Genomic DNA, 25,884 nt, shown 5'->3' with positions numbered 1-25,884 from the left:
ATAGAACATACATGTATGACTCCATGATTTGTACATTTGGCAGAGTAGGTCCTATATAGACAGGTACACTTTCATGAACATGATGAAGGAAATGATGCGTTGTTATTTCTGTGGCTCAATTTTGATGATTTTACCTCTAAATCAACCAAAACGAAAGAAAAGGATTAATCGATCTGCATGTTTCATTTTATCATGAAATAATGTCACAGTTAGGTATTACCATAACCACTGGTATAAGCCCACCTCGGCTATAAGGCCAAGGAAAGTCGATTTTGAGTTTCCGTCACCGCCCTCACTTCATTTTCTGACCCTCACTTGAATTCATTATTGTGATTTACCAAAAATACAGATAAAAACTGTTTATATTTGCAAAACAAGTTATGAATATCCCTTTATTTTTTGTGAAAAATCAAAATTAAAACATGCATTTTGCTGTCAACCTTGCAGACTCTTTTTGCCAGCCCATTCGGGGCTGGTACCTGTTTCAGGTTTGGGGTCAGTTTACTCAAGAGATTATATTTTAGTGGTATTGGAATGATTTTTTTTTTTTTTTTGTGGTTAAATTTATTTTAAAAATATTTTAATTAGATTTGTTAGGAAAAGTAAGTATGTTTTGCCGTTTTAACGAACGAAAACTAGTTAGTTTTACCAAAGTTATGTTTGAACTAATTAATTATGACTTTAAAAGTTTAAAGGCCTAAATGTAACAATAATAGTTAATATATATAGCATCATATGGTCAGCAGAAGAAAATCTGACATCACCTATGATGTCATATCAGTGTCCTTGACCGGGGTCCTTACTCCTTGACCACTGAACAGCGTGATATCATGTTGATAACAGATCTATAGAATCAAAATCTTCATCATATCCCGGATCATATCACAGATTCTCAACAATCTGTGATCATATGGACCATATTGATGTGAAAGTAGTTATCTATCATATCCTGTGTCGTTTATGGATAAAAATGACTCAAAATGTTATTGATGAAATGGTTGCTATCATAAACATCAGTTTTGTCTTTTCAGCGGGAAAAATCCGATGCAAAATAAAGTTTTTAGGGCCTAGCTATAATATGGGCATAATTTATGCATATAGTATTGAACAATGTACCCCATTTGACATGCACTTATAGATAAATAAATTGTCTTACTTTATTAATTTAATAACTTCTTTATTATAAATAAAATGACACATAACTATTTGATTCATAAAATTACATTCAACAAAATGATTGAAGAGAAAACACACAAGGCACTAGGCAGACTGTTATAGAATGGAGTATGTAAGATGCCATGTCCATAGAGGCCCTGCATGAAATTATTGATTGGCTCCAAACAAAGAATTTGAACCGGTGTCCTTCACCGTAGTTATGGCGGAGTACAGTCCATTCAATCAAATGTTGTCATCAACCTATTTGATCGTAGTGCAGGGTTATGTGTGTGAGACGAACTGTCACGGTAGATTGCAATCATGCTTTTGTTGAATGCATTTGAGTAGTCTGCCATATTTACGGGATGATCGTCACATGCAATGCCTCTATAGCCATGGGAGTTTCCGACTAGCAATCAACATGATCAGCACATTCAGAAAAACACAGTTTAAGAGTGAAGATTGTAGTGAGTAACCAGTCCTTTATAAATGAGCTGGCCACTATCTATTATAATATAGAAGCCTTAAACTATACATTGCGAATTAATTAAGTTATTTTAAAATAAAATGTACATGTAAGTTAACTCAAACCGCAGTGTATATATCGAAAAGCAGTGAAATCGGACATTCCTAAGCGAAGATATTGAGTTAAATAAGTTCTGGTATTACAAAATTGGAAATTGAAATATCGTGGGTAAAAAGCTGAAAAGACAAAAAAACCAACAACAACAACAACAACAACAACAACAAAACAAACAGACCAGAACAATTTGGAGTACATGTAATGAATTAAAAGAGTTGACATGAGATTAGGAATTAATGTTTTCTGCTGTTTCAGTGTGCATGTTCTCATCGTTGATGGTTTGGTGGACTGTCATGTAGATGTAAGCGTGATCCTAAAAATGCCTTTCACATTGACCAAAACTAATTACAAGACCTCTTCTACATTGAGGCTGGCTTTCCCTTTTAAAGGGAATTTTTATTAATATACTTTTGAATCTCATTTGGGCTAAACATCCATCTTCAAGTGAGTGAGCGGCAAATAACAACACATTTTACATGTGTGTTGGTCATATAATGAAAGGCAGAAAAAATAATGAATAATGAATAATGAAAAAGTTACCTCACTTGTTTTCAGAAATTATGTGACGGGAAACTCAAAATTGACTGTTAGGGGCCTAAGCCACCCCTATTTTTCAAACCATTCGGGGAACAAGGGTGCACACACGGGTATAAGCCTAGTACTCATTTTGGCTTAGTTCTTAAATCATATCAATGCTTTTTTTTTCACATTTAAGAACAAATATTTAAAAAATATCAGTTAAAAATTAACATTCCATACTTAAAATTTAAAAAAAATTGACAATGATGATAGAAATTACTGATACATTGGGCATATACAAATGGGGAAAATTTCTCTTATTTTTAAATTCAACTACTATAGCCCCTCCTTGGTTATAAGCCCACCCCCATTTTTGCCCATTTTGGCTTTTTTTTTTAAAAGTGAAATTGCCCATCTAGGGGGTGGGCTTATACCCAAGTGCTTACGGTATTCATATTAGATGAAAAGTCTTTTAGCCCTAGCACCCAACCCTGCTTTTTGCTATCGGAAGTTAAAGAAGAAACGAAAAAGGAGAGAAAGATGAAGAAAGACCCCCGGCATGCCAAGCACACGATCACGGACCGGTAGCTACACGGGTAATGCTGCCCGGGGCAGCAATTCCGTGAGCATTTAACACCCAGGGTTATTGCTTCATCGCAGACCCTGGGATTCACGCATGTGCAGTGGTTTTCATGGTATTTTGTGGTATCTATGGGTGTTATTAATTATTAGGGAAGTCAATTTGAACCAGTGTGCAATAAAAATTCCCTTTAAAAGGGAAAGCCAGCCTCAATGTAGAAGAGGTCTTGTAATTAGTTTTGGTCAATGTGAAAGGCATTTTTAGGATCACGCTTACATCTACATGACAGTCCACCAAACCATCAACGATGAGAACATGCACACTGAAACAGCAGAAAACATTAATTCCTAATCTCATATCAACTCTTTTAATTCATTACATGTACTCCAAATTGTTCTGGTCTGTTTGTTTTGTTGTTGTTGTCGTTGGTTTTTTTTGTCTTTTCAGCTTTTTACCCACGATATCTCAATTTCCAATTTTGTAATACCAGAACTTACGAACTCAATATCTTCGCTTAGGAATGTCCGATTTCACTGCTTTAAATATATACACTGCCGGTTTGAGTTAACTTACATGTACATTTTATTTTAAAATAACTTAATTAAATCGCAATGTATAGTTTAAGCCTACTATATTATAATAGATAGTAGCCAGCACATTTATAAAGGACTGGTTACTCACTACAATCTTCACTCTTAAACTGTGTTTTTCTGAATGTGCTGATCATGTTGATTGCTAGTCGGAAACTCCTGCGAAGCTATGGACATGGCATCTTACATACTCCATTCTATAACAGTCTGCCTAGTGCCTTGTGTGTTTTCTCTTCAATCATTTTGTTGAATGTAATTTTATGAATCAAATAGTTATGTGTCATTTTATTTATAATAAAGAAGTTATTAAATTAATAAAGTAAGACAATTTATTTATCTATAAGTGCATGTCAAATGGGGTACATTGTTCAATACTATATGCATAAATTATGCCCATATTATAGCTAGGCCCTAAAAACTTTATTTTGCATCGGATTTTTCCGTTGAAAAGACAAAACTGATGTTTATGATAGCAACCATTTCATCAATAACATTTTGAGTCATTTTTATCCATAAAACGACACAGGATATGATAGATAACTACTTTCACATCAATATGGTCCATATGATCACAGATTTTTGAGAATCTGTGATATGATTCGCGGTTATGATGTAGATTTTGATTCTATAGATCTGTTATCAACATGATATCACGCTGTTCAGTGGTCAAGGAGTAAGGACCCCGGTCAAGGACACTGATATGACATCATAGGTGATGTCAGATTTTCTTCTGCTGACCATATGATGCTATATATATTAACTATTATTGTTACATTTAGGCCTTTAAACTTTTAAAGTCATAATTAATTAGTTCAAACATAACTTTGGTAATACTCACTGTTTTAGTTCGTTGAAACGGCAAAACATACTTACTTTTCCTAACAAATCGAATTAAAATATTTAAAAAAAAATTTAACCACAAAAAGTATTAAAAAAAATCATTCCAATACCACTAAAATATAATCTCTTGAGTAAACTGACCCCAAACCTGAAACAGGTACCAGCCCGAATGGGCTGGCGAAAATAAGGGTATGAAAATTAATCAAAGTGTCATTGAAATGGACAGAAACACATGGTAAATTTCAATTTGTGTCACTTTCAGGATTGACCCACCTTGATTGGCTTAGCCCTTAATTTTACCAAAGATGATTTTACAAACAATGTTTTACCATATATCTTCAAAAAATAAAGATTTCTGTTTTTTCACAGAACTTTATGAAATGGTATCCTACATACTATGCATAAAATGTTTATAAATTAATATTGTCCCGGGATAATGTTTGACTACATTGAACCACAATTACAATGTAGTGTACATGTGCAATGTACTTGGGACTCTGTTGTTATCCCTAAAATAAATTTGGGAAATTTCAAAGTGGATTTTTTTCTTGTCAAATGAGGTGTCAAATTTAGAAGTCAAGACAAGAAAATGTCTAAATCTGTTTGAGATGAAAAAGGTGATGTCAAAGTACAGCGGAATGTCAGTCGGGGAGAAGGCGGGCTTTGGTAGGATGGAGATGGGCTGATTGGTGAGGTGGATGGATGGGAGTAAAGAATTGATTGGAGTTTTGTTGGGAGTTTTGAGTTTCTTATCTTTGATTTCAAATTTATGGACCATCCAGGTAGGATGCACTAGAGGCGAGGCGACTGCATATCCGTCAGTACACGCTTTTCAATACGGAATAAATGCCAGCGGAGTACCAGTGTAGTATAGTGCCAGTGCAGTACCACTGCTAGTGGGTCCTGTGCAGTAGCAGCATTGGTACAGCATAGGTACTATGTGTGTACCAGCCAGGTACAAATGTACCTTGGTTTGGTGATGGTGTACCTGTGCAGTGTGCATGTGCAGGCGGCCACAATAGGAATCTTGTAGTGTTCATATGGCTACTCATTTGGTTAGTAAATGCAGGTCTCAATGAAGGAAGGTTAATTATGAAAGAAAGACATTTTGAAGGACGAAAATGAATAAAGAAGTTGTATGTTTCCCTCGAGTTTGAACCCCAGACCCCTCAGGTGCTAAGCACACCATTGACAACTGGTAGGCACAGGTGTTTCGTTGGCCCAGCCAATGAAACTGTGTGTATAGGCTGATTGTGTCATCACATCATGTGGGATGCATGCATTGCATGCATAGTGTAAGATTTTTGTTTGTTAGGGTTAACTTATCTAAACCCTTTAGCTGGGTATTAATTGTGGTGGTGGAAGCAACTGAAATAGAGTCAGAAAATCATATCATTCAATTTTGAGCCACAAGTCGCAACTCATTCTGGGGGTTCGGGTGGGAGGGGGTGGGGGTGTGCCAGCATTTTGAGTCCATAAATTCCCCAAAGAAAGGGATTGTGATTATACCATTAATCATGTTTATAGAAGTTTGGTAAGTTAGCATGGTTGACATGTCCGGAGACTCCCTATCCACGGTGATCAACTCGTCATGATGAAACTCGTTATTTATATGGAGGACAACTCCACCACTCCACATCTGGTTTACAACAGCTTTTGGGATCAAACTTTACCCTGATTTGCCCGTAGGGGCATGATTGAGGTTTGACCTTGTCTCTGCAACAGAATCAATAGGATGCTGATAACTCATCTTTCAATTATTCAGGTGTGTTAGTGATGGACCTTGGGAAGAGATTGACTGAGAGATATTTCAGCAACAGGAAGTTATTACAAAGATGACCACAAGTCAGATGTTGAAATTTATTGTTTGGAAGAAGTGGTTTTCGGAGAAAAAATATTTTAGTGATTTAAAATTGATCAAATTATGATGTCTAGTCATGTTTAAAGTATGTTGATTGTTGATGGGATAACATAAAACATCATTCATGTAATTTTGTTTGGTGTGGTTTAAAGCGCTGAAACCCTTCCATTGTGTGAGAGAATCTGGGGGTGTGTGCTTAGTGCGTAGGTGGGTATACGGGATGTGCGGCAGATTTGGGGTGCATTTTCAGCTTTTTTGGCGTCTAATAGGTTGCTAGTATTCAGAAACCGGAGATGGGGTTCCAGCACATCCCTACCAAAACCAAATCAAGAACCCCCAAATAATGATGGTTTGAAAAGTATCAAAACCCTTCCATTGTATGAGATAATCAAATGGTATGTGCATTTTAGTGCTTAGGTGGGTAGGGGATGTGCAGCAGATTTAGAGTGCATTTTCAGCCTTTTTGGTGTCTTTTAGGTTGCCAATTTTCAGAAACTGGATTAGAGATGAGGTTCCATGGTGTAGAGTGGGGGTTATTGGAACTGTGTCATTGCCAATGAGCCCATTTTCATTTGGGCAAGTGAATTTCCATAGTCTTGTGCTAGTCCGAGGTGCTCTGACAATAACGCTCCGATCGCCAGGCTATCTACGTTTATGTAGTAGGCCAGTGGGACAACGGAACCGCTACGTTAAGCACCGGAGGAAAACGCGATCGCGGTTTTTGCGGCCGCAATTGCGTTTTTTTTGTTGGTTTTTTTTTCAATTTTTTTAGAAGTTATAGACCCTAAATTACTTGTTATTGAAGGTTGGAACCTCCGAAATACTGCTACTTAAAAAAAAAAAAAAAAAAAAGATTAAAAAATGTTCAAAGCTGGATAAAGTTGTACATTTTAATTACTGTTGCTTCTATTGAACAGCCAGGGACATATTGAATTAACATGCATTGCTAGCTGTTCAATAGAAGCAAAAGTAATTAAAATGTACAAATTTATCCAGTTTTGAAAAAAAAATCTCAGAATTTTTAAATCTTTTTTTTTTTTTTTTTTTTATATAGCAGTATTTGGGTGCTAACCTTCAATAACAAGTAATTTAAGTCTACAACTTCTAAAAAATTAAAATTAAAAAAAAAAAATAAATTTTTTGCATTTTTTCGGAAATCGCGTTTTTGTGTTTTTGGAATATCGTAGTGCGTTTTTGGCTTCCAAAATCGCGTTTTTATCCGTGCTTACACTACGTGAGCAGAGCTAGTCTTGTGCATATCCAGAGGTGACATTATTCCTGTGTGTAATCAGAGCCAAGAGGGTAATGAAGTATGAAATTGATCTTGTAAATAAGTTTCCCCATTTTATGTGTTCTTCGTTCAAGTGGGCTGTACATGAACCGGATATTGTTTCTGATTGTAGACCCCAAGACAAGTATTTTAGTACTTTTTGCTTCTTTGAAGAACCATGCATTTTCAGCTTTTGAACTTTGGACCAAAAAAACTTCGAAACATATAGAACCAAAAAGGGTTCTTTGGAGCTCAAAAAACTCTTTGGAACCATTTTTAGTGAGGGTTTCGTATAGGCTTACCTACATGTAGGTATGGGACAAAAGAGTTCTAAGTCAAACTTATAATTTGTTAGTATCCGAGACCCTATATGAATCATCTTTAAGCTTCATCCATGTCTTCATCATCAATGACAGTTTCTAAATGGCACCTTACATAACCTCATCAAACCCAAGTATTTATTTAAACATTTGACAGTCTAATATAGTAGTTCAGATTCAATATCCAATATTGGATAGCAATGGTCTGTGCACATTGGATAGTATTAGTCTTTGCTACAGACTGTCGCTCTCCTTGCGGCTTTCCTGCTGTCCCCCTCCCCTCGGTCATAGATTGAGATGGTCTTTGACACAGACTAGATGAGGGCGTATTTATGTGATTTTGCGCAAGTTGCTTATTTAACCTGGTAATGTGAGAAATGTTTATTTCTTCACTGTTGGGTTGACTTTGATGGGTTCAGAGAGTCCTTTCGAAAATTTATGATTGGATAAGGTCAAGGGAGGAACTCAACCATAAATTCAATATTATTGGCTCTGAGCGAAGCTAAAAGGGCCTAACTGATCGCAACAATTAGAGAACCAATTCGGGCGTTGGTTTTTATGCTAAGGATGTTTGTCTGTTTGATATTTGGTCTTGAAATTTGTTTCTAAATTTTGCTTATTTATTATTTAATCGATTGCACTCCAGGTAGATTTCAAATACTGTCGATAAAATATGATTTTTTGGTAAAAAAGCCATGATGAACGAGTTGTTTTGTGGTACCCTGTGTGTGCTAGAGATTATTTTGGTCTGTATAATTAAAGTTGCGTAAAAGTGACGGAAACCAACGGAGGGTAATTTCTTAAGATTCAGTTCAGATTCAGAAGTTATTTACTATTTCATAACTTTTCTTAACTATTTCTTTACAATTTAAATAAAGAAATAGTTGAGGAATGTCAAAAAATGGTCAAGAACATGTCTGAATCTTGAATAAATCTGAACTAATGAATCGGGTAAATGAATTTCCTAGTGGACTATATTTTTCCTTGCGCAAGTGCACATATTTTTGTGACCTCAATTTTTGTGCAAAACACGGACCGAAAGTCATGAAAAATGTTTGTATTTCATCACACTCATTGTAGTTTTGTTAGAATATAGTTTTAAAAAGTCAATTTAATCATATTGTGGACATGATTCTGAGGGAAAATTATATTTTTAATGAGATTTTACTTTACCCCACTTCGCAATATTGAACAATTTCCGTATTTTTCCATAGCAAAAACAGTCTAAATAAATGATGTTCCACTTTGCACAACAATTTTATACTTCAGAATATCAAAGATTGATATGTTTTCTCTTGAAAAACAACATGGTTTTTAGGCCAGGACTTCTTAAGAAATTCAAGACCAAGGTTTATTTGATCGATGTTACGTCGATGGTCCCCGATCTCGCCATGATTTTGGCTTGTTTTATGTTTACAATCAGGAGGTCATGACCTATGGCGTATTGATCGATTCTGATCTGTTCTGATTGGATGGTCTCAAGGTCGTCACATTTATGAATGAATAATTCACAAGGTCATTAGGGTGGGGGGGTGGCAGTAATAGAAAAGGTCAAAATAATGTTGGATAATGAACATATAAATAATGTACATAATAATAATAATAATTGAATTCAAATGGGACTGAAATTAGTGGTTTCAGAAATCATTGGTTTCAGAAATCATTGATTGCAAGTTGCAAAGTTTCATTTTTTACTATAGGCTGTGCAATATTAATCATGAGCTAAATTTTGAGAGAAATCAAAAGGAATGGCAAGCAATCAATGACAGCAGGGGGTGGGGAAATCACTTTTTTTTAGTATTCCCTAATAAGAAAAAAAGTTACAAAGATCAATTATTTGAACCGATGGCTGCCTTCGGAAACTAATAACAACTAGGCCTAGTAGGCCTATGGGCATGAAATTTGGTAGGTACAGTCAACATTTATAGCCAAATTTTCGGAAGGTCATTTCGGGGTCACCAGAGGTCATCTGAGGTCAAATTAGTAAAAACTACTGGATGGGCGTGAAACTTGGTGGATACAGTCGACATTTGGAGTCAAATTTTTGGAAGGTCATTTCGGGGTCATCTGAGGTCAAATTAGTAAAAACTGTCATATGGGCATGAAACTTGGTTCAGTCAGCGCAAAATATGGTAATTAAGTACCTAATTTGCATAATTTATGCGTAATAAGCAAAATACCTTGTGAACAGATTATCTGAAGATCCGTATGGGGTACAGTGACGTAACTTGGTGGGGAGTAGCGTGGCCAGATGTTCTCGACCTGATTAGATTATCAGCGCAAAATATGCTAATTAAGTACCTAATTTGCATAATTTATGCGTATTTGATGCGTATCAAGCAAAAAAACCCTTGCGAACAGCTTATCTGGAGATCCGTATGGGGTACAGTGACGTAACATGGTGGGGAGTAGCATGGCCAGATGTTCTCGACCTGATTAGATTTTCAGCGCAAAATATGCTAATTAAGTACCTAATTTGCATAATTTTAAATGCGTATTTGATGCATATCAAGCAAAAAACCCTTGTGAACACCTTATCTGGAGATCCGTATGGGGTACAGTGGCGTAACTTGGTGAGGAGTAAGCGGGGCCAGAGGTTCTCGACCTGATTAGATTTTGAGCGTAAAATATGGTAATTAAGTACCTAATTTGCATAATATATGCGTAATAAGCAAAATACCTTGTGAACAGATTATCTGGAGATCCGTATGGGGTACAGTGACGTAACTTGGTGGGGAGTTGCGTGGCCAGAGGTTTTCGACCTGATTAGATTTTCAGCGCAACATATTTTATCCAAGTTCGTGAGGTCAAAGGTCACATAAAAGGTCAAAGGTCAACTGAGGTCACCAAATCTTTTAATAATTAATTTTTAATTGTGCATCACATATCCAAATAACAGCTTGATCGGTCATGTAATTAAGGAAATATGAGGACTTAAAGATAGTCGCTTTCCATGTAAAGTATAGCAAAGTAGCACTTTCAATGAGTGATAACTCGTAAAGGAAGCATCTTTCTGTTTTGATTTATTACTTTGATGAAATAGTTCTTTGGTATTGCCAAATTTGATTGCAAATTTGTAAGGTGGGCCCCTGAACCCCGGCCATTTAAAACCAAATTTTTGGAAGGTCATTTTGGGGTCACCAGGGGGTCATCTGAGGTCAAATTAGTAAAAACAGTCGTATGGGCATGAAACTTGGTGGGTACAGTCAACATTTCAAGCCAAATTTTTGGAAGGTCATTTCGGGGTCATCTGAGTTCAAATTAGTAAAAAGTGTCGGATGGGCATGAAACTTGGTGGGTATAGTCAACATTTAAAGCCAAATTTTTGGAAGGTCATTTCGGGGTCACCAGGGGTCATCTGAGGTCAAATTAGTAAAAACTGTCGTATATGCATGAAACTTGGTGGGTACAGTCAACATTTAAAACCAAATTTTTGGAAGGTCATTTCGGAGTCACCAGGGGTCATCTGAGGTCAAATTAGTAAAAACTGTCGCATGGGCATGAAACTTGGTGGGTACGTTTACCATCAGCCAGATAATCGTGCCCAGCCGATAACCGCCAAATTCATTTACCTCTCTACCAAAAGTTATCGCAAAAGCAGCTAGGGGGTCACAAAAGCAGGCGAGACTTGTGGTTCGAGAACCGCCTTGTTACCCTCTGAAATGGCCTTTCCTGTGGTGCTAAATGTGCAAAAACCATCTGGACCCCGCCGGGGACCCTTAAGGGACCCACCGGCCGTGCTGGGCAAGAGTTCCGCTCGCTATGCTTAGCAAGTTCAGGATTTTTTTGGGTCAGCTTGTGGCATCTCTGACTGTTGTACATGTATTTAGTCTGAAACTTGGTGGGTAGTCACCAATTAGAGCCAAATTCTTATTCTTGACATAGGCCTATTTTGATACATTTTGATTAGTTTAGACCCATTTGGACCCTTTTCCATCCAATTCCACCCGTTTCGATCCATGTGGCTAAATAGTAATTCCCAAAATTGATGATGTATCATTGTATGCTCTGCAAATGAGATAGCTACCAACCGACCAGATGTACCCATTGAATGTAATATGTCACATATACTCAAATGATTTCACCTGTCGCACATTCGACTTTCACTGTCACCATAAAGCACAGAGCCACAGCGCCATTGGTGCTCTTGTATTTATATTATCACCCTGTATATTATAGGCCCTATAGGGTGATGTGGGGATGAAAATAACCCAATCCTGTTCTATATGGTTTCTACTTGTGGATGGACTTGCTAAGTAGGGTAGGTCAGTCAGGATTTTTTTTTTCAGGAAGAAGAGGCTAAAATGACCTTAAAATATCACAGGAAGCTTGAAAAATTTAGGAGTCTCTCAAATGCAGTGGAAAAGTTGGTCTTGAGAAGAGAACATGCCTGGGAGTGGTTGGAGCTTTTAATATATACGAGGGGGTATCCAAACGTTTTTGACATCACCCAGAAGTGAAAGAGCTATACCGATGAAATTTTGTCAGTGTAATCACTGGTCCTTATGTACATTATGGTCCAAAAATGGTCTCATAAGTATGTTTACTTTCTTTACAGGTGGCGCTAGATGGGAAGTAGGCGCATAACCTGCAAGATGGTGAAAATTGAGGCATGCAGCATGATTAAGTTCCTGCATTTGAAGGGTTAGGCCTACAATGCTCAGAAAATCTATGATGAATTGAAAGCAATCTACGGTGATGATTGCCCATCATATGGCACTATTGATTTTTGAAAAAGGAATTTCCAAACTGGCCACATGTCCCTCACAGATGAGCCAAGAAGTGGACGTCCACGGATGATGCGGCCACAGTGAAAAAACTCAAGAAAGTGGAGGATCTTATCATGAAAAGGTTATGCACCTACATCCCATCTAGCGCCATCTGTGAAGAAAGTAAACATACTTATGAGACCATTTTTGGACCATAATGTACATAAGGACCAGTGATTTATTACACTGACAAAATTTCATCGGTAGGCCTATAGCTCTTTCACTTCTGGGTGTTGTCAAAAACTTTTGGATACCCCCTCGTATATACTTCTTGATATTTTCCCAAACAATTGCTGTAAAGTGGAATATGCTGTCTGAGGATGGCAATATTTTGATCTCATTTATCCCTTAATGCAATTTAAAAAATAAATAAATTTCCCATCGAGAAAGAGTGATGACAACCGGAATGTAAGATAATTGGCACTGATTCATTTGGTAAATATTGTACTCTGATTTGAGCAATAAGTAACATGCATGGTGGAACACATCCAATTAAGGTGATTAACAGCGATGCCATACCCGGGGGAGCATTCGACTTTGGAAGTGAAGGGGATGTACGGACAGCCGGGTGCACATTCAGTGACTTTCCATGAGACATTGAAAAATCTGATCAAAAAAGGGGTTCATTCAGTGAGACTGAGAAAAATTTTGGGTCAAGATATAAAAGTTGACACAAAATTGTCAAAAATTTATCAAGATTTGAAAAAATGTGAAAAATTTTGAAAAATTTGAAGAAAAATAATGAGAAAATCGGGTAATTCAGTGAGATATCAGAAATTTTCCCAGAACTTTGGAAAAAAGGAGTTCAGGAAAACAAAAAAGGGGGTCATTGGGTTAGAGGGAGTTAACAAATGGGGGTCAATGTGGCTGCACATCCCCATCACCTATTTTTAGTGAGCTCCCCCCATGCCATACATGATGCGGTACCTATAAATCAACGACTGGCAAACCAACAAAGCGTGATGGTACAAGGATCAGTTCCCTGGAAACTCATAGATGTATTGTCATGTCAGAAGACGAGGTGGTAATCAAAATGAAATATTGGAAATATGGGCAAACTTTCAATCCAGTGCAAACAACACATCACTAAATTTAATTGTGCGGGTCATTTAATATTCCTTAACTAAACACGTCATAAAATGTAAATATCTCCGGAGTGAGACATGCCTAATGACTGTCTATAGTATACACCTCCTCTGCAGCTTTGTCAACTTTCTAAACAAAATATTTCATTTTCCAGTCACATAGGTTTTTCCTATGATTGTAATAATTATGAATGGAACATCATAGCCTACTCTTTCGGAAGGTAAAACATTGGGACATTTATAAGAGGTATGGTTCAGGCCTTTTTGGAGACTTTGTTTCCCCATATGGAGGGACAAAAATATTTTCTCCAATTATCTCTTTTAATTAGAGACCATTCACAAAAAATTCACCGTAAAACATTTTCGGGCCCTCCTTTACAGCTCTCAAAAATGTCAAGGTCCCCTTTTTGACATGAAAATTATGGGTCAACCCCATAGAAAAGCATATAAACTCAATTTTCCTAGGAAAATTTGTGGTCATTTTTTTCAGGGCCCCCTTAGGAGGGTCAAACATTTTAAGGGCCCCCCCTTTTGCATCAGGTCCCCCATACAAAGTGTTTGTGAAGGGTCCCTTAGTAGGCCTAAATAGTTGCAACCATTCTAAAACAACATCAAATTGTCAATACCACCAGCAACAAATGAAAATTGCAATTTTATGCTCAAATGGACCAAAATTAGAACATTTGTGGCAATTACAACGACTTTTTGTTTTTGAGTCGAACTTGCCCCCGGGTTGGTATGCATCTGTCACAGTTGGAATTATAACCTCACATAAACCTGTGAGGTATAAGATCTCAAATCTGAACCCAGCATCAACTAAATGTTAACACTGATGTGCAACCAGGCCTGGTGCAACTATAGCTCTTTCAGCTTTTCTTAAACAGCATCATCAAACTGATATTTCTAACAACTTTTCCCCCCATTTTCTTCCATCTACCACTCACACAGATAAAGACAAAGGGCAAAACAAGCAAGCCGATGGCCGCGACTCGGTCAGATCCGTCCAAGAACCAGCATCCACTACGGATGAATTAGGCCAGCAACAGCAGGACAAACCCCACCAGAAGAACATCCACCATCCGCTACCATTCCACACATCATCCCCTCACCATGGTTACCCAGGATTCGGCTCTCCTACATACATCATTGACCCGGCCAATGGCCTGGCAATTGACCCCAGATATGGTAAGTATTAAGAGATCAACCAACATGACCTCATACCCAGTGACACAATTCAATGACCCATTAACCATCATTGGCTCAAAATTTTGTCTGAAGAAGAGTTTTTGTTTTGAACAAGACATTCAAATGTTATTTTCAAAAGTTAACCCATATTGTCTGTACCCAACAACACATTCAGTGACTGTATTATTTTTCACCATTGCGAGTCAGTAATGTGCAAGCCTTGAAATACCTGGACTGGAATCAGGAGCAATTGTTTTCAAACATTGCTCCTGGTTCACTGGAATTTTACAAGAACCAGGAGCAATTTCTGAAGAAATAGGAGGAATTTTCAAATAGTAAATCCTATTCTGCATCATATTCAATGCAGTATATACCAGTACTGCATGAAGTGCAAAACTGGAACCAGGAGCAATTGAAAAAGCAATTGGTGGCTTTTCGTGGGCAGATTTGCTCCCTACTTATTTCAAGGTTTGGTAAATGTCAGTGTGCACTTCATTGCGGCAGCTTCACATTGCCAACGCGTGCTTGCCAAAAAGCACTGGCTAAACATGATTCTGAATTTACACTTTGATTTTTGACGAATGAGGTATCACGTTTTTCCCAACACAACATTAGGTGCTACATACGTACGTGGGGGGGTGGACCCCTCAAATTTGGAAAAGTATACAAAAAGTCCCAAAATTTCTGAATTTGTGAGCGTAGCGAGCAAAAAAATCAGGTTTTTTACGCTTTTTTGGACAAAAAAGGTCCAAATTTTGGGAAGAAAGTCCACTTTCCACAAAACCACCCCCCCCCCTTGGAAACAAAAGTCCACTTTTTCAGAATCAGCACCCCCCAAACCAAATTAAATCCTGCGTACGGGCCTGGCTACATACTTCATTGGTTCAAATGTAATCATTCGCCGTTTGCGCTCATTGGACTGAGGGTAAATTCAGCTTGACACTCCTGTTACTGTACCTCACTTTTCTGGCATAGTTCAGAAACATGATTGTAGGACTAAACTAAACCTTGTAACTTCAGTTCCAGTGGATGAGTGTCATGAGTTTTGTTACCCAAAGATTTTCAGGTTAGATGTCAAGTTATGAATCCAAAAGATTCCTGAACTTTGGTCTCTGGTAAGTGGAATAGGATATACCTTATTGTGTGTACTTCATGGGAAAGTTGGAAAGGTAGTATTTAACAAATAAACATTTTATGGATTTTTTAGAAGTTTGTGGGTTTGTTTTCATAAAGAGGGTATCAGGGCATTTTGTCATCTTGAACAAATGTGATGCAGGACTTTATCAACAGAGACATTTCCTGGGGCTGTGAGGTGCGTTGGGTTGCTGTACTATCCACACACATGACATAGATGAGTGCTGCGGGCTTCGGGCCATGGCATCCATTTGAGTTGCTCTTCATTTGAGATACAGTGTGTATAAGAATTAAAGCAGTTCCAGTGGTAATGGGGGAAGCTTGATGCCCTCATTTGGAACCATTGCTGTCCCCTATAGAGCCCCAAATGTACTGGAAGTCTTGTGTCTATGGAGGGTCCTGATTTCACTACCTCCCATTAACCCTAATCCGGCTTGAAATGTGGGGGGGGGGGGACATCCAGCCAAAATTCTCAAAAAGTGGCTGAAAACAGAATCTGTACTGAAAAGAACAAAAATGGGTAATTTTGCGAAAGGTGGGGGGACACGTCCTCCTTCCCCATCCCCCATTGATGCCCATGCCACCTCCTACACATCATCCCCCACCAGGATGTTAGCTAGCCACCTGTCCACCCGTCATTTTGGAAGGGCACTTTGCTCCTGGAATAGGCAAAATTACATGTAATCCCTGTGATATACAAATTATAACAATGCTTAAGAATAAGTTCTGTGAACTCATAAGAAGACCAGACTACTAATAAACCAAAGGCAATAGCTGTTTGAACTGATGGAACCCCAGAAGGGGCAGAGGTCTGGTTTATGTTTTCAGTGTTAAATTTTGGACACACAGTTTTGGTGAAAATGACAGGCACTTGTCAAATCCTACCTAAGACCCTGTCCCCCCTCTCCTCATTTAGTTACATGCATGGGTACATCAGAACGCTCCTGCGAAGTGCAGGTGTGCAGTTATATTGAAGGGAGTAAGTTTTTAAATGGCAGAGAATTGAAAACTGATCACAAAAGTTCAGATGTATAGTTTGATGTCAATAAAACCCACTTGAAGTTGTTTATGACATTTGTAAAGTTATCTGGATATTTTTGATGGGAAGATTTCTTTGCCCTGCAGCTATTTTGAAACTTAAACCCAAGTTCAAGTCTGGAATTGTACATGTCACTGCTATTTTAAAAGTGAACCAAAAGGATTGCTACATGTTTCACTAGATCAGGGGCCTGAATCAAGCTCGATGTATACTCCACTTTGCGGCCGCGATTTCGCTGGCTGCGAAGAAATTTTAGAAATTTCCTTTGCTGGGCAGGTATCTTCGCTTTGCAGTGAGTTGGATTTGGTTCAACTCTTGGGTAGGCCAGCGAAGTTTTTATCAGAAAGCACGTACAGGACAGGCAACAATTCTTTGCAATACTCTGCAATATTTTGATGATAGTATACATCAATGCATTTGCCTGAAGCTGCAAATCGATTTTTTTTCATCGCAGCTTTGTGCAAGTTTCTGAAGATAATTTTGCTGACAATAGGGACCCATATATTTACAGAAAATAGGGACCCATATCTATAAGTTATTTGATAATATATAGGTCCATATTTTTACCAATTTTACATTTGTAGGGCTAGTTCTTGCGTAGCACACAAAAATTTGGATTTTTGGTCACAAATTAGTTATTTTTGCTGGGTTTTTTTTGCGCATAGCACAAGAAATGTTTCAAAAGTTACCTGTGTCTATTTCTGGCAAAAACACTACCCATTGGAGTGGTGTATATCTCTGCTTGACTGGTATAGATCCCGGGGTATTTCAGGAGCAGGCAACTTTGCCCCCTTCATGCTTGCACCTGTATGTCAAATTTGAGTTCAGGGTAGAACAATGCCAGGGATTTTGTGATTTGTATGGTTTATAATATAATATTAAAGCATTGTAAATTTATGATATTGTAACCTTTGTCACCTGAGAACCAGTTGGCATGAAATAAGCCAGACACTTTTTATAAGGGGAGGAAAAATGACCTCCTCTGTAAATTTTCAGAATCGTGGGACTGCTGATACTGTACTGAAGATTCAAAATTTTAGGAAAATAAAGTGTGTCCAATCCATAGACCCTATTAAGAAGGGTCTACATAGGCTCCGAAAGATTTTTAATATTGGGTGGGAGCCATAGTTTTTGTACTCTCCGAGGTGCGAAACGCTAAAGGGGGTGGGTGCGGGAGCTGCGGAATGTTTTGAAATGCATACATTTTTACATGAATTGTTCCTTAAATTTTGAATAATACCTACAATTATGAATTTTACCTTAAAATTATGAATTTTACCTTAAAATTATGAATTTTATTTTAAAATTATGAATTTTACCTCAGATTATTGGGGGGGCTCTAGGGTACTTGGGCCCCCTTACCAAAATTATTGAGGGGGCCAGGCCCCCCCCCCCCGGTCCGGAGCCACCGGTCTATGGTCCGTCTCATCATCTACATAGATGTATTTATGCATATTATGTATATGGCAGGAATTCTGAATCTCTGTGTTTCAACCACAAGTTTTAGCTCAAAATTTTGGGTTGCAAGATTTGCTGGGAAAGGGTAACTCTTGATTTAATCAGGACATATATAAAGTGACTCTGGTCAGGCTTTCAAATATTATAGGGACATAGAGTAAAGATTTACAGCCCCTGATCTTACATCCAGTAGGGAGCGAAGGTGTCTAAAGGGGGGGGGGAGGGTTCATACATGTATTTGGCATATCGTCCCCTGTTGTTTTTCTTACACAGAATAAATTGTAGGCCTATGCCTAAACCAGCGAAGGCATGTGACATTTGTTTTTTTCGTTGCCTTTTAGTTGTTTTGGTAGGAACTACTCATCTTAAAATAGCATTGTTTGCGAGTACTTGCTTTCTTATTTCAGGTCTATGTTTGGAAATGCAATATCACAATCAGGTATTGCTAGCTCACTAATTTGTATTAGTGAGAACTAGCAGATATCAAAATTCCTATCAAAAATGAAGCGCTATTGGATTGTATAGTACAGCCACAAATAGACCTATCACCAATCAGCTGCTGTCTAGCTATTTGCAGGTCTTGCCAGTCACTGTTGCCAACTTTTTACACCCAGTCACCCAAATTCAGCTCTTAAATGACCCCTTCACAGAATGCTGTAAACTATAACTTAAAAGTAAGTCGGATTCAGACTCCACATCGCAGCAACAATATCGCGGCTGCAATGAAATCTGGTAATTACGAATTACAGATTTATGAATTTTCATGAGAGTTGAATTTTGTTCAACGTTTTTGCTTTCTCTTGCAACATCGTGGCCATGCATGCTTGTGATTGGCTGCTGGAAAATCAAGATGGGCATTCACTATGGAAGAATGAAAACAGGGCAGCAACACGAATCATCGCGATTGTGATCATTGCAGTACATTTCAATTTCATAGCACGATGCTGTGATGTAAAAAAGCATCGCAACATCGTGTGATGTGGAGACTGAATTGGACTTTATGCAGTGTTTGCTATAATGTCTGTCCACAGACCCCCCTTCCTGCTGATGCAAGTCAGGATGAAAGTTCTTTTGAAGATGACATTTTTTATGAAAAAATGTCAGAGATGTACAATGTTGGCCCAAAGGCAGAAAGGCATGTATGCATGATGAATGAATGTGTCATGAAGTGTAGGAAATCCGCCTTCTCCTATTTAAGATCTTTGGTTAACTCTCTGAAACTTGCACTAGGATCCACAACGTGTTCATCTATCAGGCCTTCTTTAACCCCAATTTGTACATTCATTGATTGACCTTAGAAAGTTTGGGTACAAAAACTCATACTCAGCAACTTGAAGTCAAATTTTGCACTTTGAGTGTTTAATTGAGGTTATTGAACTATGCCATTGGGATGAGGCCATTGTGGTTTATAGTGATAGTGTTGGATGCCTTTACATTGCATGACACGGGATCGTGGCAGTGAAATATTTTTGGCAACACACCCGCTGTCATTCCTTGCAACATAGGAAAGATTAACGAAGTGCGATACGATAGGAGATGCTGACTGGATTTCAATACTTCAGGTTCTCAAGGGTCAGGTGATGTTTTGAGATCTCAGGTTTGAGATATGATTTATACATGTTACATTTTCAAAATGTAGGCCAACATGCTCTACATTATGTGGTTGTCAATTGCAATCCTGGCCCACAGGACCCAGCAATAGCGGTGATATACGGGGATGCAACGCATCTCATAAGGGCTTTGGATCTCACGCGGGATGTTATCAACTCAAATCGGCTGTATTCCATAGTGGCGTATAGTGATTTTTGGTCATTTTTTGAAAATTGGCACATATGTTTTTAATGATGTTCTCTTTCATTTTTCTAAGTCTCATCAGTCATAATTAGCTAATTAATTAGTAATTAATTAATTAAATGTGGCGTATAGTTACAAAGTGACATTTTTGTATTCCATAGTGGCGTATCGACCATACGCCACTTTTTATACATATTTTATAATTATGAAATATCGGCAAAAATGAAAAACATCGTATGTCATAGTGGCGTGACAGCGTGTCGGACCTATACGCCACTATGGAATCTGAACGACTTAAAAGTAACGCCATAGGGATTACACGGCGACCGAGGTGGCGTGCACGGTTAAGGTTAGGTTAGGGTATTGCGTTTTGTTCGTTTTCCATAGTGACGTATAGTTTTATTTTCAGTTTGCCAGCAATAGTATGTATTTATTTCTTTTGAAAAATATATAACAATAAAATCTATTTAGTTTACTACAGAAATTTCACAGCATTTACAAAATATAATGAATGTCTGATTTACACAACTCGATTTTAAATTGGCATTTCTTCAAACCCGATTTTCTCGAAAAGTGGTTTATTCGCGGCGCCCCACTATACGCCACTATGGAATACGGACGACGAACTGTGCTGGGTCGTATATGTGGAAAAATTACTGGTCTGTTCTATTGATTTACTTGTGAATGCATGCAGGTTATTTGATATTGCCCCCCCCCCCCCACTGATGGCACCGGCAGCCCTTAAATTATGAATTTATAAGGGTAGCTGATCCCAGGCAATTTGGAAAGGGCACCAATATCCTGAAATTCCTGAAATTTAGGGTACCAGTTAATTCGAGGTCTGGCCTATGGCACCTGCCTTATTAAATTCTGTGCAGTACCTTCTCATATCTGGGACAAATCACAAACAACACCCATGCATTTTGCACTTTTTGATTGAAACCAATATCAGTAGGCTTTGATTATAAATAGGGTCTACAATATATATAGGCCTACTCTCTACATACCCAACATACTCCCACCTCATAGTATTGACTCTTCAACTCCTGAGAATTCATTTGTAAATTGACAAGATCCAGCAGAAAATGTTCTGACTTTTTGGCTCCTTATGGTTCAATTGAAAGCAGGAATGTCAGAGTCACCCCTGTTGGGTTTATGGTATATAGTAAAGGTGCTATGCATAATATAAATATTTTGTATAACATTTTATAATGATCAAATGTAATAAATGTGTGGAGCAGTTTTCATGTGATCTTGCCTAGTGCTTGAAATGATTAGAACTAGATCTAGCGTGCATGCATGGCCGCGAAGCGGCCAGCGAGGCGCAATAGGACTGGTGGATTTTGTAATGTTAGAGGGGTTGTCATGGTCCCATATACTGTACTAGGCACTGAACAAGTGCTAGAAATGATGACTTAATTGCTTAATCAAAAAAATAGTAGGCCTATTACCATGTTCTTAGGACAGCCAATATAGAATTGCACTATAGTTCACTTTTAAATCTGGATTTTTCAGTTTATCCGGCCAATGCTTGGTCCCATCTAGCACTACTTTCGGGCTCTGTTGCTATTAGTACGCCTCACACTTTGTGCTTGGTTGCTCGCGCTGCGCACATGCTTAGTCTGAGGGATACAAACTGGTTAGGTCTCATCGTGACTGGATAAAAAAGGTTGATGGATCGTACTATGAAAGGGGGAAAATGTCAGGCATAAACAATTGAAGAGCATAAGGAACAGATACATGTTGTGCATCACATAAACTTGAACTACATTGACACCAATCACATGGTCTGCCTACAGGCTACCTTGATAGCTGACTTGTATTACCATGATTTTTGTGTTATGGTTTATTTTCAGTTTAGTATAGTTTTCTAATGCAGGATTCTACAAGTATGAGGCCTTCTGAAAAGGCATCTTCCACATATTTGCATTGATAGGTGAGGCGGGGGCAAGAAGAGGGTCACCGAAATGTTACACAGCAGGGAGGGAAGCTTCCTCTGTTTCTTTTTGGCCATGTAGTACTTGTTCAGTGTGTAGGGGACTGTGACACACCCTCTCTGACAAAACACACCAGTTTTAACCTACTAGCATGCTCAAAAGCCACTAGATGTGACAGGCCGCTTCACGTACCCCCCCACCATTGTTGGCGGCTTCATGTACAACTTGTAGGCCTACCTGAGCATGAGGGCTGGAACCAGTTAACCACTGCACTGCACTACACTAATCTTCTAATACTATCAAGAAAAGGCATTGACACACCTTGATTTCATGCACTTTTTTTGGTGGATTGGAGTTGGAGGTGTTTGTCATTTTGAGGATGACTTTACCAAATTTGCAATTCACAAAACTTAATCATCTTCTATAATGTCAGTTAAAATAAAATTGCAGCGAAAATATCCATGAAGTAACCGTATCCCCTGTGTATTTTGAAATGTTGTTTGCCCTAGTATTTTTGTATGGAAGATATTTATGCCACAATGTTCCCATTTTGTAATGTAAGCTTTCTGGGATTGACTTGACATTTGAGTCAATTGTGTCAAGTGGCCTCTAACATGTCTGTGAGGTATTAGGATCATGTGAAAGGGGGAGGTGTCCTTTGATTTTTACTTAGCACAATGTGATAAGCCTATTGCATAACTTAAGCAATAAATATCAGTTCGCAGGTTAATCCATGCATTGAATTATTTCAACGTGGGGGGGGGGGTGACTAAAATTATTGAGGGGACTGAGCCCCTACAACCCTCCCTTCTGGTTTCCAAGCCATTGCCACATCCTCTGTTATGCATTTTAGATGCCTATTGCATTGTGGCAAGGGATTTGAACACAAATTGACTTCAGGAAGAGAAACCTGAATCTGTGTATTGCAGACTAGATTCAGTGGCCTGTACAGGTTTTTCAAACATGGGGGTGGGGGGGGGGCACAGGTCTTGATTCCTCAGACTGCTCATAATTTTATGGCATGTTTTGCTATCTCAACGACTGGGTGCATTTCCCTGGCTGACTGACCAAAGTTACATGTACTTCAGATCACAATGATCAGGAAAATCATCAGAAAATCACCATTCATCACAATAAATTAGAGTGAGGGTTATCATTTTCTTTAAAAATCCACTGTAGTAGTCTGGGGGAGGTGATGGTTGATAATTACAGAAAGTCTGTGATGGAGTCAACTTTGTCAAACTGGTCCAGATTTTGTGACAGAATCAATTACGAAGTGCAAGGGCAATGCTTTTGTAAGATTTGAAAGAAATGGCTATCCAACAAACACAAAAAGGGTGCACAACATTATACAAGGTGTTGGGGAGAGGGGCCTTAGATTTTGGACTGTGGAAATGAACATCTGGATATTGTACACCAAAGTTGAACCTAGCCTGGGATCCGAGCTAACCATCAAAAACGATTCAGGTAGGCCTACTAGTAAAACCGAACAGACTTCATTTGTTTTAATGCTGTTGTAGACCTATTGAAAACGTGCACACACGAACCGAAAATGAATATTGGAATTTCATGTTTTCTATCATGTGCAGTTAGGCCTAAAAAAATGGTTTGATTGGCATAACCATAACCCAAATAGGCCCGACCCTAGACTTTTTCTTATTTAAAAAATAAAAAATAAAAAATAAAATAAAAAAAAAAAAAAAAGTTCCAAGGCCTTTATCATATGCAATTTACAGCTTACAAAGCGTGTAAAAAAAGAAGAAAAAAACATGCCGACCAACCTACCCTAATATTTTCTTATGTTGCGCCAATCAAACATTTTTTTTAGGCCTTACATTCATGAGCAATTGTAAAATGATGTTGAAATATGAGCTCTTTCACCCAAAACACTACAGAGAAATATTATGATGATAAATGATAAGGCGTAAATGTAAGATGTTAGCAAGGAAGGTAACCATGGGATGATGATGATGGTAACTGTTGTTGTTCATGCAGCCATGCTTTGGTAAAGGCAGCCTTCTCTATAAGCCAGCGTGAAGCCCAGTAAATCGGTCTGAAACCAGCTGAGCCCTGAACTCTCTGCACACATCCTTACATTTCCATGGTGATAGCACAGCAGGGGTCAACTTGTGAAATGAAATTATGATTTTGCGACAGACCTGTATTTTTACGGCCATTTTCTTTCATGAATCGGAATAAATCTGAAAAGAAAAGCCAAATTGTGAGCAGTAAGCTTCCTTGTGATGTTAAATTATGAATGTTAAATTCTATCACAGTACGCCATATATTCTGTGAATCTATGAAGTTTCATTTATGTAACCAACAGGCAAATTTTCTGTGTTCTGGAATATCTTGCAAATTTTGCTAGCAAAAATATTGTTATAACCCTGTGTAAATAGGTCAATGGTTACACAGGTTTATTACACGGGATACCTGTAGAGAAAAAGTTCAACATGAATTTTCAAATAGATACACTTTGTACAATATTAAAATAAAAGAGTTCGTTTCAATCCAATCACCATTGTCTAGCAATTTTTAGTCAGCATGAAAAAGAATTGTATGACATATCACATTTCTTCGATTGGTTACCCCGGTATCGTGAGTAAATATGGCTACAGCTTTTCCCATATACAAATCAGCTTGTTTTAAGTAGTCCGGACCCAGGTCCCTCCATCCACAATGTCCCACCATCAAATTGTGAGAATCCCTCTGAGCTCAATGAGAATGTTTCTACTGAGCCAATGAATGATGGGTACGGGTGAGGTGTCTTAATAGAAACAGATTGGTTGAAGGGTGATACTGATGTGTGATATAATTGTAAGCATTCACATGAATTGACTTTCAAAAATATTGTCATCAGGTCTGTGAGCCCCTCCAACATTGGAAGAAGGGGATTGGCATAGCCAGCACTTTTTCAGATGGTGGGAAAAGAGGGGCAAGCCAACTTTGAAGGGGGCAAACTTTGATGAAAATGGTCAAAAATGGGCTAAAAGGTACAAAAAAAAGGGCTAAACATCTTACATATCAGGATGACCAGCATCCCACAGGGGGCAAGAGGGGGAAAGACTTGTCACAGAGCTTTACCCCCCCCCCTGACTACACCACTGAGTGAGGAAGGGTGAGATACAGGGCAGAGTCTACTTCAAATTCATGACGGACCTGTATCACCCACCTTCATACTTCATGACATGCATTTGAATTGTTTTGAGCAAGAGTGACAACTATTTTGTTCGCTGATTGTAGTTTCAAGGTGTGATGAAGACCTGCAATTTGTAATGAAAATGCATGCATGCTTCAAGATCTTATTCTTTAAACTTTTGGATTTTGAGTTAACATTAGGGGTGCACCATTTGATTTCAAGGGTGGGCATGGGAATTTTTTGAAAAAAAACTTCACCTGGCACAGAGACAAAAAAAATACCTCACTGATGAAAAAAAACAAAACGATTTTGCTCCACGGATGAGAAAAATTAGAAAAAAATTCCCCACTCAACTCTGTATAAAGATATCCCATTAAATGGAAAAAAATTGCCACCCTTGACAGTGAAAAAAAAATTGCCCTACCCAAACTTCCATGCCCCTCTGAAAATCAAACGTTGCATCCCTTTATATCATTGACATATTGATTCATCCACTGTGCATTAGCGCCAATCCGGCTTGAAATGTGGAGGGAGGGGACAATCGGCCTGAAAATAACAAAAAATGGGCCATTTCGCCAAAAGGTGGGGAGACACATGCCCCCTGGGATTTACGCACATGCCACTGT

At 38.2% G+C, this 25,884-nt stretch overlaps 1 protein-coding gene across 3 annotated transcripts in view; it reads left to right on the top strand.

Annotated features, from left to right (window-relative positions):
• LOC140142784 (transcriptional activator GLI3-like) overlaps positions 1-25,884 on the top strand; it is a 72,849-nt gene that overhangs the window by 30,117 nt on the left and 16,848 nt on the right. For all 3 annotated transcript variants that reach the window (XM_072164785.1, XM_072164783.1, XM_072164782.1), the window contains exon 3: positions 14,521-14,757. In XM_072164785.1, the coding sequence (XP_072020886.1) occupies positions 14,521-14,757 (237 nt within the window). The remainder of the gene's footprint in view (positions 1-14,520; positions 14,758-25,884) is intronic.

The sequence above is a fragment of the Amphiura filiformis genome, chromosome 20 (assembly GCF_039555335.1).
Source record: "Amphiura filiformis chromosome 20, Afil_fr2py, whole genome shotgun sequence".
Classification (NCBI taxonomy): Eukaryota; Metazoa; Echinodermata; class Ophiuroidea; order Amphilepidida; family Amphiuridae; genus Amphiura; species Amphiura filiformis.
The sequence above is the reverse complement of the archived record's forward strand: the minus strand, read 5'-3'. Positions and strand labels throughout refer to the sequence as shown.